This window comes from Solea solea, chromosome 20 (genome assembly GCF_958295425.1).
Source record: "Solea solea chromosome 20, fSolSol10.1, whole genome shotgun sequence".
Taxonomy (NCBI): Eukaryota; Metazoa; Chordata; class Actinopteri; order Pleuronectiformes; family Soleidae; genus Solea; species Solea solea.
In genome coordinates this window covers 12,721,205-12,742,612 of record NC_081153.1, presented here as the reverse complement: position 1 = coordinate 12,742,612, position 21,408 = coordinate 12,721,205, and the positions used below count along the sequence as shown (strand labels likewise).

The 21,408-nt window shown below is 39.9% G+C and overlaps 2 protein-coding genes across 2 annotated transcripts; one reads left to right on the top strand and one right to left on the bottom strand.

The window, feature by feature from the left end:
• Nucleotides 1-808: 808 nt before the first annotated feature.
• Nucleotides 809-18,058, top strand: zgc:85777 (uncharacterized protein LOC405871 homolog). Its single transcript, XM_058619556.1, has 9 exons — nucleotides 809-1,044; nucleotides 7,662-7,782; nucleotides 12,933-13,062; nucleotides 14,941-15,047; nucleotides 15,358-15,525; nucleotides 15,607-15,780; nucleotides 16,147-16,308; nucleotides 16,988-17,138; nucleotides 17,572-18,058. Exons 1-9 carry the CDS (start codon nucleotides 844-846, stop codon nucleotides 17,660-17,662), a joined length of 1,305 nt encoding a protein of 434 aa, XP_058475539.1. The 5' UTR covers nucleotides 809-843; the 3' UTR covers nucleotides 17,663-18,058.
• bet1 (Bet1 golgi vesicular membrane trafficking protein) lies at nucleotides 17,966-20,039 on the bottom strand. Its single transcript, XM_058619558.1, has 4 exons — nucleotides 19,910-20,039; nucleotides 19,585-19,691; nucleotides 19,430-19,486; nucleotides 17,966-18,948 (listed from the first exon to the last, which is right to left on the bottom strand). Exons 1-4 carry the CDS (start codon nucleotides 19,926-19,928, stop codon nucleotides 18,793-18,795), a joined length of 339 nt encoding a protein of 112 aa, XP_058475541.1. The 5' UTR covers nucleotides 19,929-20,039; the 3' UTR covers nucleotides 17,966-18,792.
• Between the last annotated feature and the right edge of the window lie 1,369 nt (nucleotides 20,040-21,408).

Sequence of the window (21,408 nt, the reverse complement as noted above, 5' to 3'; positions counted from 1 at the left end):
TTAATGGATAAAATACAAGGTTTTTCTGTTTCTAGACCATTTACTTTACTTTTCAAGGCATATCAACTCCCCAAGCTTTTGTGTCTGGGCCCTATACCACAAGGTGTCATAAGACGGCTCAGTTGTATGTTTTGCCCCATATGTTTAAGCTTTATGCGTCTATAGAAAACTATTTGGAATAGCTGCTGTGCTGAAACACAGTGGAGTGATGGGTCACAAAAAGTGCTACAACAGCTACGTTACGGCTCTTCCGTAGGTAGCACTACACTCCAATTAGCGCGATGTAACGTGTTGTAACTTTAATCTTATTTAATCAAAAGATGAGTGAGTGAGTGAGTGAGTGAGAATGTAGGTCAGAGAGAAACATGGAGGAGCCTTCAAATAAGAAAGCTACAGTAGACGTTGTGCCTCATCCTTCACTGTATCTTTTTTTGTTTTAATCTTAAAGAATTAAATAAAACATTAATAGAGGGCGGTAATGCACATTTATGGATGCCAGCTGAAGAACAATAACTGGTCTAATGTTATTTATTTCTGATTTTCCTAGTTTGTCCTTTCAGGTTGCTGTAGAAAATAAAGTTGGCAGTGCAAGATGGCGGCTCTCCCAAAGTTAGGCCGTTGCCTAAAGTACATATACAAAACTTCTTCTGAAACCATAACAACCAAACAATTTTACTTTAAAGTGATGTAAAGACATGCTAATGAGTTGTATATTCGATTATCGACCAATAAACCCACCTAAATGTCACCTTTAAAAAAGCCCCCCCCCAGTCAACCCTTCCTGGTGCCGAGTTCCTTCAAGCAGAGTCACGTTCTGCGCATGCGCTCAAACTGTAAACAGACATGGCGCTTCACGGAGGAGCCCTACGTTTAAACCTGCGCTTAAATCTCAATTATGCGTCCAAAGTCTGCTCCTTTGTCAGTGTCAGGAGGTTTTCTGAAAAGTTGACGTCTAAACCCGCATCAGGCGGTGGTACAGAGACTACCGGAGACCATGCCATCTATACGCCAGAGCATTTTGCTCTGAAAGAGTCCCTCAGAAAGGTATGTGATGCTAATGTTAGCACGCTTTATTATCATCGAAAGAACGAGGCTTGATTATGCTGTAGTTAAGCTGATAATCATTTTTAGATGTCATATTTTGCCCAAGAAGGCAGCGTTATTCAGATTAACAGAGAAGCCCTTCACGAACTGTTAAGTAGGTGAAAGTTCATCTTTCGACCTTTTTTTATTTTTTTAAATTTAAACTTTATTTAACCAGACAGGACAGAACACATTCTTATTTACAACTGTGGGAGGGGGAAAGGGGACTATAAAACAATACACACAATATTATAAACACTAGGCTTAGTAAACATATTAACAAAACCTTTACAAAGACGCAACTAAAATACACACATAAAGACGACCTCACTGCAATAGATTCAGACCCATGATTCAAATGTTGTATACAAATCCAATAATATTGCACTTTCATCATCACCACCATCATTTAGTCATTTCTTGGCCAGAAATTGTTGTCCAATTTTCTGTTTCTGAGTTAGGATCCTGTTGTGATCAGTCTTCTGGTTTACTAGGGATGGGATTTGTCAATGTTTGGTGTGGACTGTTGATCTTAACCTGGTGCAAAGTGAGTTTCCATGGTAATCCGCAGACATTCTGTTTGATAGACCGCAGTCTTTTATGTTTTCATTATCCATACATTATCTCCTTCTTCCCTCTTGAGTCATTTTAGCCCCATTCTTGCTTCTGTGCTGGTATTATCAAAAGGCAACGCTTACATCGGGCCAAGGTAGCTCAGCGCTACACTGAGTCTTCTTTCAACTTTGAGGTTGTGGGATTGATTCCCAGCTCCGCTAGTGTATGTGCCTTGTCAAGACTACAAAAGCATATGATATGAATGCACATTTAGTACATTTACATGACATCAGAAAAATTATTGTTATTTTGTCTAAAACTGGACTTTTCAAGTAAACATAGACCACAGTTCCCACCCCCAGCTTAAACATGGAAATAATAGCTGAAGCTGGTACACAGAAGAATATGATAGATAGATATATAGATAGATAGATGTTCATGTTCAACATTCACAGTCTTTTTTACATAACACATTTCCTTCTTGTTACATGTTTGAAAAGGAGGAGGCAGAACTACTCTGCCTACTATAAACTTAAATGTTCCTATTACAACTTAATTTAATGACTACTTTACCCTTTCTCCAGATGTTTACACAATATACAGCTTTATAGAATGTTCTTAATGAGCTCAATACAACGCAACAATATTTCTGGCTTTAAACACTGGCATTATCTTCCTGGATTAAACTGCTGTTCAATGCATTTTAAAATTCTTAAATTCTTCCCCCTTCCCTCTCTGAAAACAATTCAATACGAACGAGCTAATAGGGGGAGTGTTTCACCTCCTAGCAGAGTAGCTTGGTTTACCTTTATTGAAATGTACTGATTCATAGCAGAGATAATGACAGAAACCAAGTGACAGAATCTCAGGCAGAGTCTCCTGCATGTGTCTCAGAGGCAGATCTTTGCAGAACACGATCCCGCCTCAGGGAACATAGTTGAGTCTACAAACACCTTGCAGATTTGTGTGCCCTCTTATATTTCAGATTCAAGTTAAAACGTTTTTCCTGCTGTCAGAGAGGTAAAGGGATATGATCCATGTTTGAAAAACTGTTCAAATCCGATGATTTGTGAGCCACGAGTGCGTCTCAGCATTCAGATGAAACTGCCTATTAAGGCAGCAAGGTCGGCCAGGGGAAAGCACAGTGCATACCATGATGATTAAAGAGTTACTCTGGAATATTCAGGTGTGCAGTTGGCCAAAAATATGGCATATTTAATCAATTTGAATGGATTTTTGTTTAGAATTGTCTCAAAAACCTGGAAGAAAAGGAAAGATGGACCATTTAATTAGTGGTAAATATGAATTCCTCTAGTAATTGAACGTTTTTGGTCGAGTAGTTCCTCTGTGTTTGAGCGTGGTGTGTTTCAAAGACGGGAGACAATTTAGCTTTAGGGATAACAGGTATAAGATGATTGAATACAACCTCAGCCTCATAATAATTTCTTTCTATTTTAAGAACAAGGAATACGATTTATTAAAACTTGTAAAAGTTGTACATCTAGTCTAACTCATTGTACATATTACTAGACAGACGGTAGAGTCAGAGGCTGCAGGATATATTAAGAGCCTACTTTAACTCGTCAAAATGTTACGGTAAATGCAGGGGAAGCTTGTGGTGTGACTAAACTTTCAAAGGATACGAGAAGTTTGAAAATAAACTAGCTCTGGGATTATTGGGAAGGAAGAGAGTATGAAAAGGAAATGCAGAACAATACGGTTGCAGTGCAGGAAAGGGATCTCAAGGCAGTGTGGTTTATTAAAAGAATACGCTGAAGGGTTGAGTGTCTTTATGGATGTATACAAACGGGGTGATAGGAAATCCTTTAGTCCCTTGTCACTGCAGTTGTGTGTGCCCTGTGCTATATTCATGAGCTAATTTATAGACTAGAATAAAAAAAGCGCCGTGCCAAGAAATTAGTCAGGCCTCCACAATACCAGACCATCACACCAGCCGAGGCCTGTGTGGGTGGAAGGTCGGCTGCTGCTGTTAATGAAGACAAGGAGCCAAAAGAGATTTCCCCAGCGTTTTGAGGAAGAGCCTATTCATGTGCAACCTCCCCTGGTTTCAGACAGAGATTTCCCTTTCACACAATGAAGCCATTTGTCGACAGACATGTGTAGGACGCTGCTAAGGATGAATATTTTAAGGAAAAAATGCAATCTAATGAACTAATTATGGAGTTTTTAAAGCAAGACTTAAGTTGCATTGTTTTTAAATATTCTATTCCTATACGATCAATCCCTTGTTACTACCAGGTAGCACTAACAAATTACATTATATTTAATAATATTTGGCATTTAAATTTAGCCCCTCAAATAAATGAATTAACTCTTTTCTAAATCAGAAGTGGGAGGACCACCAACAATACTTTTAATACATTATATTTGTACTCTGCATCATCTTTTATTTGTTGAAGAAGATGATTCCGCTAATGTTCAGAGAGTAACGGATAAAAAAAACAGTTTAAAAATAATGGGTTCTTCCTCTTTCAAGGGAAAAAGCAGTAAGTGTTACTACATCTTTGACCATGTCATTCCGTTGTAAAATACAGTACAGAAAAATCTAAGTGAGTAAGCGGCCTCGCTCACACATTATTAGTGACCACATCTTAAGCAGAAGTGGAAAAAATACCCACAATATTGTAGAGCTGAAACAATTAATCGATGAATCGATTATTAATCGATTGCTAAATTAATTGACAACTATTTTGATAATCTATTAATCGACACAAAGCTTTCTTCATGATAAAAACAAGATTTCCGATTGTTGAAGCTTCTTAAATGTTAAATATTTTCTGCATTTATTTGCTCTGGATAACAAATACATCATTAAATGTTAATCATTTTGGTTTGTGGACAAAACAAGACATTCGAGAACCTCATCATTTCCAGGTTTGACGAAAACCGATCAACATTTTTTAAGGTTTTCTGACATTTTATGGACCAAGCGATTAATCGAGGAAAGTAATTGACAGATTAATCGATTATGAAAATAATCGTTAGTTGCAGCTCTACAATATTGTTATAAAATAACACCACATTTAATACTTAAGACTCCTCTCAGGCAGCCCAGTCTTGTTCCTCGTGTTGAGAACCACCGGGTGTCAGGGGAGTAGGTCACACTTTCCTGACTTGGACAACATGTTAGACTTCACAATACAAAGTTCTTGACCCCGTCTTACTACATATCAGTTTGGTGATGCAAAATAGTTGGTGATGCAAAAAAGCCCCAAATAACCTTTGTGAAGAGAGATGTAGAAATATTCCCCAAAGTGACCTTTGTATTTCCTGTTCCAGCAGCTCGTCGTCCCTCCCTTCCGCTCTTCAGGATCTGACCTTTAAACACAGATGAGTTTACTGCAGGGTAAAAGGGACCAGTAACCTGTCTTTTTGTACTTGTTTCTATGTCTGATTTTTGTGTAACGTAAGCGTGATTTTCACAGGTTCAGTCCTGTGAAAGTGTTGAAAGTAGTATCCGTGGCCATGTTTTCTGACGGCTTCATATTCCGACGTTTCTCAGACATTGTGTTTTTCTTGGCAGGTTTGGCTTTGTGGGTTTTGGACAAGAATGGAACTTGTTTTTGGTTTCAATGATAAATCCCACTTCTAGTCTTGCTGATGGTTACACTTTCGCCTCTTGTTTGTGTAACTCTGTTCATCGGCTTGAATTGGATGTCTCCTGTTTCAACTTAATCGTAACAGTTAATACACCAGTATGTAGAAGCTCTTTGATTTGAAATATTTTTAGTGATAAATATAACTGAATGCATTTTTAAATTCACCGTTTCAAATTTGGGTATAAAAAGGTGAATTTAGTTTGTTAGTTCCCAAACAAATAACAATAACGTTTTTAGTTTTAAACATTAATTTAAAGTTTTTGAAAGATTTCTAAAATAATTGTTGACTTGTTTTTGGTCTAAATTGGATAAATAAATAAATGTGTTTGACACTGCATGTTCATAAGGTTAAAGGCGATGGACATTAGCCAGAGTTTGGTCTTTTTTTTGTATTTTATTGTGTGTATTTGTCACGAATGGATCACAACTACTGTTGTTTGCTGCATGTTCAGGAAGCATTCTGCTGCTGAAGCTTTCCCCCAGACAACAATTGTCTTCTGTTTTTGTTTTGAGGGACCCCTAGAGGCAGAAACCATACACTATGCATTTAACATCAACATATTTTGCAGAAACATACAGTCATATATATATTTTTTTTTTGACATGGAAATACCCCACAGACGGTAAACCATAGCTTATTCTTTCTGTAGCAGCTTGAGTTCCTGCACAAATGGCACGCTCAATAGATTGGTCAGTCTTAAGTGCTTCTCCAGCTGTGAGCTGATTCCACAACACAGAGGTTTTTCTGCTGTGGGATACTTCAGTGTGCACTAATTGAGTCATGACACTAACAAGATTGACTCATTCCAAGGCCAGGTTGTCATCCACTCTTCACTTCCTGTCAACATTGAGTTCATGTCAACATTTTGTTTATCCGAGTGGACTGATGGAGCACACCGCTGCTTGAATTTGAATATAGAGACGAAACAAAAGTTGAACGAGTGGATGCCTCTGCAGGTTAGTGGTTCTGGTTGAGTCACAACAGAAATGTGGAAAAACGGGACCTATTGCTTCTCTGCCTAGTAATACATGGAGATGTTGTGGGAGGTAGGATGCAAGAGATTGGAATCCTTTTTTGGGGGAGTAGAAATACTCCTACTAGTCATTTTGTGTTGGAGATAAACATGATCTACAACTGGGTTTCTCAATCCTGGTCCATGTTTTTAGATGGTTCCCTGCTCCAACACACCTCATTCAAGTAAATAGGTCGTTACCAGGCTTTTGCAGAGCTTGTTGACATTTGAATAGATATGTTGAAGGCAAGGAAAACATCTAAAACATGCAGGGCAGCGGGTCTCCAGGACCAGGATTGAGAAAGACTGAACCAACCACTCTCTACCCTTATTGTGCCCACTGATGAAACACAATGCTGCAAAAAGTACTAAGCACTAATTCTGCTAAAATAATCATGCTAATGCATCAGTCTGTCAAATATCTATATGAAATGGATAAATACTGCGTAATAGTTGCATCATTAAGCTATTTTAATGCAAGTTGTTCTTCTCCAAAAGCTGCAAATGTTCTGCTTATTTGTCATTTTGCTCATGAAGCATATAATTTAGGCGCGATCCTTGGGATTTCTGGCACTTGTGTATCCCCCGGTTTTGCGGCTGAATTGACATAGTGGCTGCTAACCCAGAAGGAATGTCATTAGTGGGGGTTTCAGTACCAAGATTTGTTTTTGCTTGCCGTTTCAAACACCACCTCAGCAGATTTCTGCCCTGCCAAGAAAAAAAAAAAATGTAGAGTCATTAAAATATTGGCATTGAAATTGTTGAATAGAAACGTGCCAAATATCACCAACTGCTCCCTGACAAATGTATCCGTGGCAGTCTTAAGAAAGCAAAACCCGAGATAAGACTCTCGTTTTGGAACATTTTGTATTTTTTTTCTTATAAATATGTTGTTTTATTTATTCATATTATTGTGTCCAGATGATTGACATTGATACCAAATGCTTGTCGTTGTCTTCTTGTCATAATGCACATGACAGCAGCCAAGTCTTGCTTAGTGGACTGAGAACACGAACATACAGAAAGTAGCGTTTTGTTGCATTGCTTTACACATTGTCATCATTATTGACTCACCGCGTAATACAATTTCAAGCCTGCTTTGTATGCATTGATATTTAATGCTTTATCCTGCTGCCTGCTAGAGATAGATTACATAGACTTAAAGTAGAGCTGAACTCCACACAGCAGGAAACACAAATACAGTATGCAGCCATTGTATGTGTTTTTTTTGTTCATTCATAAACCAGTTTGGTCTCAGCTGGAGACGACTTTTATTAATAAATGTGATCAAAATGTATGGAAAAGAGTGTGGGGGGGGGGGGGTTAACATTTGTGAATATTACATATACACACATGAATGAACATACTCTTCCTTGTTATGTCGATACAGATCATCGACCAGGAGATCAACCCCCATGTGGATCAGTGGGAAGCAGAAGGAAAGTTTCCAGCACACAAAGTCTTCAAAATCTTAGGAAGTGCTGGCTTTCTAGGAGTCAACAAGCCGGTCGGTAAGTGTTTTTATATTTACTTTTCATGATGGAGGATTCAACCGCGGCGAAAGTTTCCCAATTTATGAATTAGGCGTTCGGTCCATGAAATGTCAGGAAATAGGAAAATGTTCCGTGTTCTTAAACTTCTTGTTCTTTTCCACAAACCAAACGTATTCAGGTTAAGAGACGAGCAAGTATTCACATTTAAAAATCTGAAATGAGGAACAGGGAGCGAGAAGAAATAGAACGTTTGATTTAAGGACCCAGAGGCCTTTTTGTTATTTTGGAGACTGCTTGCTTTTTGGGAAATGATATGAGATAAGCCTACTTGAAAATGACCATCGCATAACCAGAGAAGCAGACTCAAACTCTGTGCACCTTTCCTACTCATGGATATCAAACAATTTTGCATGATTGTGTCTCCCAGAAGCCTTTAATTTTTACAAATGACATTTTGAGCAATGTTACTCAACTTGCCTGCACGGAAAACATACGTGCTTTTCATCACCCGCTTCTCTTTTTCTCTTGTTCTTAAATAAGCCCGAAAAACATGTTACAAGTCCAGACACATTGCCTGCTCTGAGCTGTGTTATGACATCGACTTTGATCTCTGTTTGTGTTCTTGAGAATCGCAGCTGATAATTCCTAGAAAAATAAAAAGGAAACAAATCAATCTGGAGAATGAAAAGCTCTTTGGAACAACACAAATATCGCTTTAAAGGGTGCCATTTGAAGTCTAAAACATATGGCTTGACTAAATTTGTGGTTAGAGTTTCTCTGAAAGAGGTGAATCAACACAGACGCAGCGAGGGATGTGAATCCTCCTTGTGCACAGTTTGACCACCGCTGCCTCAGGGACCTTTGGCAGGACTTTTTTTTTTTTTGTTCACAGCTGAATTCATGTTCCATTCATTTGTCTCTCCGTCTGGCAGCCATACATTACAGTTTGGTCTGCTTTTGAAATATCCCCACTGCGATGATGTGTGCCGGTGTCACAGCAACATCCCACAACAGCTGTCTGCTGCAGTGTAGCACATTTCCAGATGTTTGTCCAGCTGGGTCTCGGCCGGCATGGGAGAAGGAGCGGGTTAAGTGCTGTGCATAACCACAAATTATTTGTGGTTGCGATGAGTAACTCGTTTTGAATTTGCGAAGAGACATACGGGAGCAGAGGTCCAAAGTTTCACACATTGAAATTGCTGCCGCTTTGTTTGCCCCTCTGCTTTTATTATTGTTTCATTGACGGCTGATGCCGAAATGAGCGAGTCCTGCGAGGTCGCGTCCGCTGCAGTTCCGTCGGTGAAAGAGGAAAGAGGAAGGAGGCTAGGGGAATTAAAAATGTGCTGACTTCACAAGCCTTAAGCTTTAGTTGACAGGATTACACGGGATGAGCAGCCCGACAGAAGACTGTGTCAACACACAGTTGTTACCAGATGGTAGATTAGCGACTATCATGTACAGCACAATAAAACACAACAACAGTGGGACATTTATTCTTGGCATAATCTTCCAAAAACAGTGCTCCGTTGTGATGATGGGTTCTTCTGGTAACTCTTGCTGAATTTAATAAGGAAATAACCACACTTGTTCATTGTTCACTAAGTGTGTAGTTGCCATCGGGTTAATTGATCGATAGGCTGAAAGGGGGAATAAGGATTAAGGAGGCTGATCAATGGAGAAGATTATAGATTAGGTAGGATCCCTCTGTCCTTCTCTGCATTTTCAGTCTCTCAAATGTAGGATCAAGGAAACATGTACAGTTTTAACGTGTGAAAATGCTACTGATGATGTTATTTTGTGTTTTCTGTGTTCATGGCACTCAGTGACCATTTAAAATGCAGCTTTAACGCTGTCACTGTAATGAGTTAGTGTGTTTTCCCTGTAGGCATTGATTCAGTAAGACGTGGGAAAGCAGACAAACTGCCAGCGGACAAAATAAGACGGTGCTTCAACTCTAAACTGTAATACATACTGATCAGCCCCAACATTAAAACTGTTAAAAAAAACACTTCAATAGTGTCATTTTTAGTTATTTTAAAGGTTCAAATATTCTCCACATCGGCATGTTTTGAGTCAATTAAAAGTAAATAGATAGTAATGTTGTGGCTGATTGTCAGCGTCCCTTTAATTAGTCTGCAGAGACACTTGTTTTTCTCTCTTTTCCATTTCCAAGAAAAGGCATAATTACCTTTCAAAACGTGAGAATGGGACATTTTCCTAAAACAGGGATGTTGAGGAGGGAAGACAGGGACGACCTCTGGCTCTCTGCCCGTTTTCCTCTGCTCTGAGAGCAGAAGTTTGTGCAGTTTATACCATGGCAATGGCCTTGTCTCCTGTCAGACTGATAAAACCTGACAGCCCACACAGTTTTTGTCTTCAGGCTGTTTCCTGTCCTTCCTTGTAACATCTTCTTTGGCCAAAACCATGTACATATTTTTGTATATATGTGAGGTGAGTGTACACTTGCATAGAGCTGCAACTAAGGATTATTTTCATAATCGATTCATTCTTGATTAATCGTTTGGTCCATAAAGAGATGGTCTCAAATGTCTTGTTTTTGTCCACAAACCAAAATGATTAACTTTTAATGATTTGTTATCCAGAGCAAAGAAATGAAGAGAATACTCACATTTTTAGAAGCTTAAACAATCGTAAATCTTGTTTTAATCATGAAAAAAAGCTTTGGACTGATTCATCGATTATCAAAATAGTTGTTGATTAATTTAGTAATCGATTAATCGATAAATTGTTTCAGCTCTACAACTGTAGAGCTTAACTTAATGGGTAATTATCATTGTTAAATGATTGTCTATCAAACATGCAGACACAGAACAGAACAGTTTTCCACACAATCTCCCCACGTGACCCTTCAATATTTACTCCATATGGAGCTCTGCCCAGCAACGACATATGCCGAGGAGCATCTGCTCTTCAGCATAAACATACTATATGTATGGATACGCTTGACATATTTGACAGCGTGTTGTTTTGCTTTTCTTCTGCTTGCTTGTTCAACCAGACTGCCCTGCTGTTTTCTTTAAAGGTGGATAAACTTCAAGGCTTCCTTTGGTCCACATTATTCACCGCAGGGTTTCCGACGCTAAGAGAATTATCGCTGCAAAGCTGCACCTGTTTCCTTTTATTTTTGCTCGCCCCACTATATTTCCCTTTTTTTTAATCTGTCCCCTTTTCTGTAGTTTTGTCCCCCCCCTCATTCTGCTCCTCTCTCTTGACAGTCAGCCAGACAGTGCTTTCATTTTTGGATAACTAATCTGACAGGTGATATTAAACCTTTTCGCTAGCGCCCCCATGTTGTAAATTTGCCGATAATTATTTGTTGCCCTTCGTCCCGTGGCTGGCATCGGCGTGTTGTTTTTTCTGTCATGGGAAAACTGAGCGCTGAGCTTTTCGCAGTCTTTTTCACTCTCAGGCTGACGGGACATTACTATGAGAAGATTAATGGTGAATGAAAAACTGTCAGTTTTACACTTGTAAGACCAGCATCAGATTGTGACTTTCATTTTTCTGTTCTGAAAAGAAATCATTCATTGTCATTCTGTACTTCTTTTGACAGGATTTGAATGTGTGAATAGCCCCGTTTACTTTCATTTCAGTACTCACATGTTTGCTTTTTTATTATCAAAATCATTTATCCGTACTGTCTCATCTTTTGCACTGCAATGGCGTGTCGGTATTCACTATATCTCTGTGTCTCACTATGAGCAAAAATCTACGAGAAAGACGCGTGCGCCCTAAAACCGGATATACGTCACTTGTAAACGAGTGAGAGAAGTTAACGCTTTTAAACTGCATTTGAATGCAGATTACACACGGTAGTCACGGACTGTACAACGTGTAGAGCATTTATTTACATTTTCCATGTTTTTATAAATTACTTTGGATGATTCTTTCTCTTCTCCTTCATGTGAGACTGGTGGGAGCGGTGCCCTAGGGCCCTCTATGGACGGTCCGCCACAGGTTGCGGTGCCATGCACAGTGGTCCGGCTCCCATTGTCAACATCACTTATGTGCGATAGTCGGGAAAAGCCGACTTCTTTCTGTGATAAACAGCCACATGCAAAGAAAGAAAGAGCACAGAACCCTGGATGTCACCTGTGTAACATTCATCTTCTTATTAGTGGAATTTACATTTGTAATTCTGTAATTCTGCCAGCATGACATCACACTATTTATTTACGTAGCCTAACTACACTGCCCCGCTTAGAGGAAACGAGAGAGAAAAGCAGTATGAAAGTGGATCCCTCAGGTCAGCTATTATTCTACGAGAAGCGCACAGGCCAGGTTATTTAATCCAGAGAGGATGCTGCTATTGATGATGAAAGGAAATGTAAAGAGGCGGCTCTTTATGAAGATAAACAACATAAAATGGTGTTTCAAACATGGTTTATAATAACTATTTATCTCTTATTAAGGACCTGGGGTCTTTGCAGATGTCTTCACTGCCGGTACAGATATCAGTTTTTGACTGAGAATATGTTAATGCTGAAATCATGGTTGCTCTCTGTACTGTGCTGCTGATCTCCTAGCTGTGATTTCATAATTACAGATGGTGCAATTCATTTTAATATCCTGTCTTTTATTGAATGCATGCCAACTGACCAGGTCAGAATTTCATGTGTGTGTCACAGTGTGTGTGTTCTTGTATTTGTTGCTTTTTGAGGACCAAAAATCATATAAACCATACAGAGTAAGGACATTTTGGCTGCTCCTCACTTCTTTAAAGGGCTTTTTTGGGGGTTAAGACCGGATTTTAGGGTTAGGGTAAGAATTGGATTTAAATTCGGGTAAGGGTAAGGGTTAGGCTTTTTAGTTGTGATGGTTAAGGTTTGGATAAGAGGCTAGGGAATTCACTATGAATGTGTGACAAAGCAGCTTTAAAGCTGTATAACATTTGGATGTAACATTAATTGTGTCCTGCGTCCTTCATTTGCTCTGTCAAACAATTCACACCTGACTGACTATATACGTGTGTGTGTGTGCGTTGCCGTTGCCTCCGCCTGTCTCGGGTCCTAAACTCTCTGCTCTGCTGAGTCGTGTGGCGCCGATAAGCTTAATCAGGATTGTGTGACAATGTAAAATGTGTATTGTGTAATGATGTGCTGGCAGTGGCAGTACTGTTCAGTGTGTTTGTGTGTTGTCCTGTGCAGAGTATGGAGGCTTGGGCCTGGACTTCAGCTACAGTGTAGCAGTGGCAGAGGAGTTGGGCCACATCCGCTGCGGAGGCGTCCCCATGGCCATCGGTGTACAAAGCGACATGGCTACTCCCGCACTTGCCAGGTAGGATCGCAGGAACCTCCAGCTGCGTCGCATTCCTTAGTCAACATATTCTGGTGCTGCTGCCAATGCCCTGAGGTAAATCTAGCACATCAAGCTCGCGTTACTCATCTCCCTCCATGGCCGGTCACAGCCACTACGTGTCGGTGATTCAGCCAACGATATCTACTCATTTTCACATCACTGCTAGAGCTGCATGTGCAAACAGACCAGACAGTGTTTAACACATGCCCAAGTCCCGTGTGTTAGAATGAGTGACATCTAACGGTGAAACTGCAGGCTGTGACACACCATGGAGGTGCAAAATGACCAAACGATGATTTTTTTACACATACACTCATTTAAACTCTCATAATTAGTGTTTTTCATTTCTGCCTAGAAACCCTCCTCAGTATTTACACAGTCGACCTTTAAAAAGTGGAAACTTGTTTTCATGAAACACCCAAATAGATTTATCAAAAATAGTTGGAAACTTTGATAGAGATCAATATGTTAAGCGACTGTGTTGTTCAAACAATATAATTCACCTCTGGAAGTTTTTGTCGATGTGTTCTTTATGTTTTCAGTCATACTTCCACCCGTCTGCGGTCGTCTCTTTTTACCTTTCACAGTATAAAAAAATCAGCAACATCTCCTCTGTCTTGAGGATCGAAACACTGCTGTACTGAGAAACACGGAGACAGTCACGTGATGATGATAGTCTTAATCAGCATAGTGGAAACTCATTTGACTTTATTTTTCTATTTAAAATGTATGCACTGCAGTTTTGTTTTGTTTTTTATCTGGGGGAAAAAAAGGGAAAAATGAAGCAGTTTTGCCAAAAAAATAAAGAATTGCAGAAGCAGATGACTCTGCCTCTGTACTCAGTGAATTGATTATTTCTCCGCGGCACCATCTGCTCAGCTGATGGGACTGCCAACGTAGTAGCTCCAGGGAATTCTAAACAGTTGTCATTGGAGTGCAAACTAAGGATAATTCTTACAATCATTTTTACTGGATTGTGTGTAAACAGTCATTTTTCTTGAATTCCCTTCAGCATATATACTCTGTACACACATTCACACAGCTGGACACGTCCACAACTCAGCATCTACATTCAATAACTTTAAGATTATCAAACCTTGAGAGAGGGGGAGAGTCTGCAGCCTCAGGTGCAGTGCATGCATTTAGTCATGGAAATTCAGTGTTAAAATACAGCCAGTTGTACAGCACTTTATCAAAGTGAAAGTCCCCGGAGAGTAGTTGTGTCATGTATTTGGACACTGTATGTCTGACCCGTGTAAGGCCTTGGTTTGATGCGTGTTATCCTCCTGCTGTGAAATCACTGCTGGTGACACAAGGCCAGATTCAGTGGAATATTTGGCGGGCGTCTCGGGGCCTTAATTAGGGGAAATTCTACTCTTGCCCACATCGAGGTAAAAGCACTAAAATAGTGGCAGAAACAAAAAGGAAGGTACCTGGGGGGGAGCTTTAGGATCCTCAGTCTGTCCGGAAATGCGATTACCTGAAAAAGTGTCGCTTTAAAGCGCAAACTCGGCTGTTTCGGCCTCGCCACAGTAAACGAGAACATTCACCTGGACAATCACACTGGTGTGTGCAAGTGATGAAGAAGTGAAGGGCAAATAACTCAGAAATGGTCATTTACTGACGTAAATCAAATGGGACGTAGGCTCATTTTAGACTTTAGTTATTTTTGCAACCAACAGACCCTGGTCACTAACGGCTACTTCCGTCCTACGTCCCAGGATTTACTTGTCCTACTATGAAACTACTACTGGACATCCGTGTTTGCATTTGATACAAAAATGTATCCCATAAATAAATCAGTTAGGGATTATCTTGGGGTTCTTCGTGACGTCATTTTTCTCATGTCGTCTGCAGGTTTGGTTCAGCTGCGCTAAAGAAAGAATTCCTCCTTCCTTCCATCATGGGGGACAAAGTTGCCTGCCTCGGTGTCAGTGAAGTGGGAGCTGGCTCTGACGTCTCAAGTATGCGTCGACTCCCTTATTGTCCATTTATTTATTTATTTATTAACACATGAGTTTCATTTTTTTACCCTTGAAGGAGCCATTGCAAAATGATTAGAGGATTACAAATAAAGCAGTTTTACAATCTCTTGTCATTTCTCAGGAAGGGTCGACATGATGAAAGCAATATTAGATTTCTCCACTTCATTGCTTCATTTATTTATTTTTTCTCCCTAAATGAGTAAAGATATGTCTTTACCCGTTCATCCACGGAAATGTTTTATCTAACCTCCTCTCTCGCCTGCGTCTGTTCACACATTCACCGATTCAGGTATAAAGACCAAGGCAGTGAGGGAAGGCGACGAATATGTGATCAACGGCGGGAAGATGTGGACCACCAGTGGTACCCAGGCAGACTGGATGTGTCTCCTTGCCAACACCAGTGATGGGCCCCCACACAGGAACAAATCTCTCATCTGTTTGCCCATGAACCTGCCAGGTCAGAGTCTGTTTCCCTTGGGCAGAGAATATCTTTGTCCAGTGCGTAGTTAGTGTACAAGCTGATATTTGTTTACCGCAGGAGTCCACATCGCCCGCAAGATTGACAAAATGGGTATGTGGTCGTCGGACACAGCCGAGGTGTTTTTCGATGACGTGCACGTTCCCTGCAAGAACATCATCGGAGAGGAAGGCATGGGCTTCACCTACCAGATGCTTCAGTTCCAGGAAGAGAGGCTTTGGGCAGTGGCCAACGGTGAGCGAGCATTACTTAATAATAATCTTCATCTCTCCCTCTCAGACGTCATTGTTCCATTTTATCTTGTATCTTCTTCGTCTCTCTCTCCAGAATTTCTTGTGCAATTTTGCTTTTAGTTGCAAAACGGGGTGTTCAGGGCACATATTCTAAGCCACTAATCTCCTTTTTAAAAGAGTTGTTTGTTTTCAATTGTGACGTTCAAACATGAGTCTGTGTTTTCTTTGGCACGTTCAATGAGAAACTGGGAAATACTACGTGATATCACTGACACGGTGACATTTGGAGTTTTCAGTAAAAGCAAAACGCCTTTATTGATGAAAGATGAGGAGGTAAAAACCTGACGTCCTCTCCGTCTCTCTCTAGTCCTGACCACAATGGACGTCGTCCTTCAGGACACCGTCGAGTACACAAGGCAGAGGAGCATCTTCAAGCAGCCCGTCCTTTACCACCAGACCGTGCACTTCAGGTTGGCCGAGCTGCAGACGGAGGTTGAGCTCCTCCGCTCCCTCCTCCACCGAGCTACAGGTACAGGTCCCCTGATATGGAGGTGGCACGATGGGGGGAAAAAAAGAAAGATTAATCTGCTTTGGTTCAGCACATGGGACACGTTTGGAGCAGATTATGTTTCACTATTTGTACCTGCAACGTTCAGAATTTCCAGGTTAAGGTGTGAGCAAATGTTTTGAAGAACACAAGGAAGAATTTCGTAAATAAAGTGATGTTATGGATGTAAGGCTCTATATGCCTGTTTTTAAATATGGAATTATGGTAAGAAGATGGAATATATGCGGCATGGGGTGTTTTCAGTTTGATTTGATGTCTTATTGTTATATTTCTCATTGCTCCTAATCTAGGATTGTCTACAGTAAGGAGGTAGGGAAAGACACACTTCCTTGCACACTGAAACAGGGAAAATCATTCTCATTCAAGCTCTACTGGAGGGAGTAAGAGACATTGATGGAAAATGTAAAAAAAACACACACTGAAACAGAGCTTTCAGAGGTTTGTTTATTGTATTTGTTGTCATTCCCATTTCTTCTTCTAATAATACACTGTACCCTGAGAGGTGTAACGCTGCCCTCCACAGTTCAAAGTTCTTAATCACAGTTCGAAGTTTTTTTTCCATCACGTCCGTCGCATCCTCCTCTATCTAATCTTTTCCTATTTTCTCATCATTTCTCTCTTTCCTTCGTCCCCGCTGCAGCGTTGTACATTAAAGGTAACGATGTCACCAAGCTGGCATCGATGGGCAAATTGAAGGCTGGACGTCTGGCCAGAGAACTGAGCGATAGCTGTCTCCAGTTCTGGGGAGGGATGGGTTTCACTAATGATGTGATGGTCAGCAGATTTTACAGGTGAGGAACCTTTTTTAAGAAATAACCAAACAGAAACACTTTGTTGAATAATAACTTAACCTTTCACGTTGTTTGTATCATCCCAAACTGATAAGTCATATCCAGCAGCAGCAGTCACTAATGAAGGTTGCTATCTTGTTGATTTTATATTTTAATGGCAACTGTGTGCACTCTGGGGGAAGTTGTGATGTTTCTATGGTAACGAGAACCTCACACATTGGCAGGAGCTTGATAGATTGCACTTAATGTATTTTCCATGGAAAAAAAAAAAAAAAAACTTCTTAAACACTAGGTTGAAATCAGGTCAGATGTAGACTGTTGTGGGATGTGTTTTACACAGGGCTGACATCTAGTGATGGGGCTTATAATGCAGCTGAACACGTGCTTCAGGAAAGAAAATGCTGTTCACAAATCAATGTTGTCCTTTCCACAGGGATTCCCGTCTGTTGTCGATTGGTGGCGGTGCCGATGAGGTTATGCTGGGAATCATCTGCAAATACATGGACATACTACCCAAGAAGTGATGTCATCAACAGCTGACCCTGAGACTGCTGATGCAACTCTGTTACTTATAAGCTAATCATAAATAACAATAATGAATTGCTTAAAAAACAAGAAATAATAATCACCTAAGTGCAATTCCGGTAAACTCATGAACTCTTTGACACACTTTTAACGAAATCTTTTTTTAAACTAGTGTGTTGACTAAAATGTATGAGCTGATACAGGAAAAATGAAGCTTGTTTGTCTGGTGGTAAGTTATATACTGATTAATTTATTGATATAGAAGAAGGAAAAAATGAAAGGAAATAAAATGAAAATTAGTGTGACATTTCAGTTTTTAATAGCAAACAATTACACAAATTAATCTGAGCATAAAACGTCTTTATTTACATTAAAATATTTGTACAATATTTGAACATTGCATTACACATTTTTGTAATAATTCCGTTCATTCTTGAAAACTAGCACACGTTTTTTTTACATCTAGCACAGATTTGTCATTATTGAATGTTCCCATTCCTGCTTTGAGCTCAACGTCAGAGTATGAACTTCTCCAGTTGTTTTAAGTGAAATGTTAGGTCTTGTTGTCCTAGTTTAGTTAAACTAGGCAATTACTCAGAAATACTAGCATTGTCCATGTGTACATGACATATATAGAAGACAGCTATTTATGTTTCACTTTTCTACACCAGTTTTAGTTTTTTGCACCAGTTTTACTTTTTCGGTCAAGTAGCAGTCCTTCAGTGACTCAGTTTAGGGACTTTGTATGAAGCGTACATATATTTAGGGCATGTGAAGCTGAACACCCTTTCTTTTTAAAGGTCTAACGTGTAAGATTTTAGTAAGATTTATGAAATGAAATATCCATAATCACCTCGTTGTTATATTATTTTCATCACCTTGTAATGAACTAAAACTATGATTTAATTTAAAAAGTTAGTTTAGTTTTCTGGGTGAAAGAAGGGGTGTTCCTGTGGTTACTGTTGCGATGCCACCAAATCTTACACACTAGTCCTTTAAAACACTGCCTTTCCTCATCATTGTTGTTGTCATTGGCCTTGGTTTGATATACAGCAGTGTGGCACACTGGGGAGGAATATGTGAAATTAGAAAACAAAGGGCCATGGGCAAGTCCAGGAGGAGCCTCTGATCACCTCAGCTTGACGTACCAGTACAGGACAAAGAATACAAAAAAGCAGAAGAGCAGCATGTAGCACAACAGTTTGGTCTGACTGCCTCTGGACAGCCTCTTCACTCTGCCAATGGTTGCACCGAGCAGGCCGCCAGTTGAGTCAAAGTCCGTGTCCTAGTGTGAGATAACAAGAGATTAAACAATGGCCTCAACTCCAGAGAAACCAACAGACCTATGCAGTGGTCCTATTCTCAAAAAAACTCTTCTCTTTATCATTTTAACTCCCATTTTGTGCAGACTCTAAATTTCTACAATCTCTCCAAGCTGGTGCATATGTTAACAAAAGTGTTACTTGATAATTAATCGGTGAAACAAATCAAAAACCTAAATTTAGTTGGAAAAAACGTTTTCGATGTTTGACTTTTAGTATATCATTACATTACAACAGAAACAAATAGGTTGATGATGTCATTAAAAATGACCTCTACTTCAATACGATCAATATAAAACCTATGGACGCACAAGATTATTCTCTATAAACAACCTGTGCTGATCTACTTGAGGTTTTAGAGAGGTGTACATTTATGTTTCAACATTCAAGTTGACTGGTATTTCTTTGGCTCAAATTCAGTTGCAGTATCAAAGTGAAACTCACCATATCATCAAGCATTTTATTTTGGTATTTGACTTCCGTTCCGATGTCAATAGACAGCTGTAAACAATGACGTAAGGATAATTGAGTGAATATCAATGTAGTACACACAGACACACGACGCGTTCTCTCATGTTTTCGCTTATTTTCCTACTTACACTTTTTAAAGCGCTGACTTTGGCTCTCAGTCCCTCCTGTAGGTGTTCGTTTTCCTCTTCATACACACTGTACCCACTTGCTACATAGCCCCCAGAGCCTCCTTCACCTTAAAGGAAAAACAACGACAATAATTACACTCTTTGTCACCGCGTTAGCATTATAATCCCGTTCGAAGGCAACAGAGACGGCACAATTGTATACATGTTTGTCAGGAGAACACAAACCACTAAAAGTTATTCTCAGTCGCTCGCACAAGCTAGCGTTAGCCAAACAACATTCGAGCTATGGGTTTTTAAAAGGACCATTTAATTAGAGTTATCTTACCTAAACCGGCGCGCCTCATCTTGTCCGGCTAATAGAAACACTTCCAGCCCCTGTAAAAAATATGAGGAACAACTAAATTCCGTAAAATGACGTATAAATGACAGATAACAGATGGGCGGCGTGCAAATCTCTACACACACAAGCAAACGCCACGATAGCAGACGGTGGCCGAGGAGGAAAATGTCTTCCCTGGAAGAAAATCGCGTTTAAAAAAGAAATGAATATGACGCGACAAAATGTTGCTGAAAACAACATGAAAAATGTTGATGAAAACAACATGAAAAATGTTGCTGAAAACAACATGGAAAATGTTGTTGAAACATAAACCAAACAATCGTTTTGTTGTATGTGTTTTTGTAGTGTTGTAGTCCACAATAACAAGAAGGCAATATGGATATAAGAAGAAATGGGTGATGAAATCTAGAATATGGCAGCAATGCAAATTGCAGATGCCAAATGATGTAAAACACCATAGGAAACCACAACCACCACCACTGTTACGCGTTGTCAAAAGCATGCTTAAAAATATAATTTAAGGGGCACTTATAATATTATAATATAATTTATGGAATTATATAATAATAATAAAATAATTATGGTGAATACTAATAGCAATAATGAAAATATTATTATTATTTCAAAGCATTCAAGGCCACTTCAAATGCAGATTTAAATGGGTAGATGGGTGTGTTAATGCTAAGGAGCTACAGGAGATACAGGGGGCTTTGAACCGTGGAGGGCAGTATTACGCCTCTCGGTGTACAGCCTGCCAGAAATGATTAGAAAAAGAAGTTTGTATTTTTCATGTGAGGTCAGCCAATGTGTCTTGAAGGTCAGTGTTGCAAGAAGCCTGTCAATCAGCTGAGGGCGCAGTCAAAGACAATGACTATGGGTGGGTTTTTTTTTAATCCCCCTAAGCAAACCTTTGCTGAGTCTAAAATATTGATTTTTAATATCATTAACAACCTCTGGGGGGAAGGTACTTGTGCCAATAGAAACACCTGCTAGGGGCGATTGGAGCATCTGCTGGTAGCAGCTCCAGCCATGATCCTGCACTAAATGGTGCTCCTTCTGCTTCCACTTGCTGGGTTCTGTTCATGATGTGATGGTGGGACTAAGCAGCAGTTGGTCCAAACATAGCGATTGTTGTGGAGGCTGTGCGTGGAAAGCTGTGTGGACTAAACCGGTTGAATCTGATATGTTGGCCAGAAACGGTCACCAGACAGCTTAACTGTCTATGCCACAGAGACAAAGAACACAGTCTGGTCCTATGCTGGATCATCTGGACATTTTTGGGCTGTGATCTGATGAAGCGAGCTCACGTTAGAGAACCTACATGGTAAAGCAGGAACTATATCCCCCAGTGAAAGTTCTCAGCATGTCGAGTGTGCCTTCAGCTGATGCTCGCCATTACCTGTACTCAGTGACCCTTAGCCTAAGGGGGTCAATGAGTACAGGTTTTCCTGGTTAAACACGAATGCAGTCAAGTGCCTCACAGC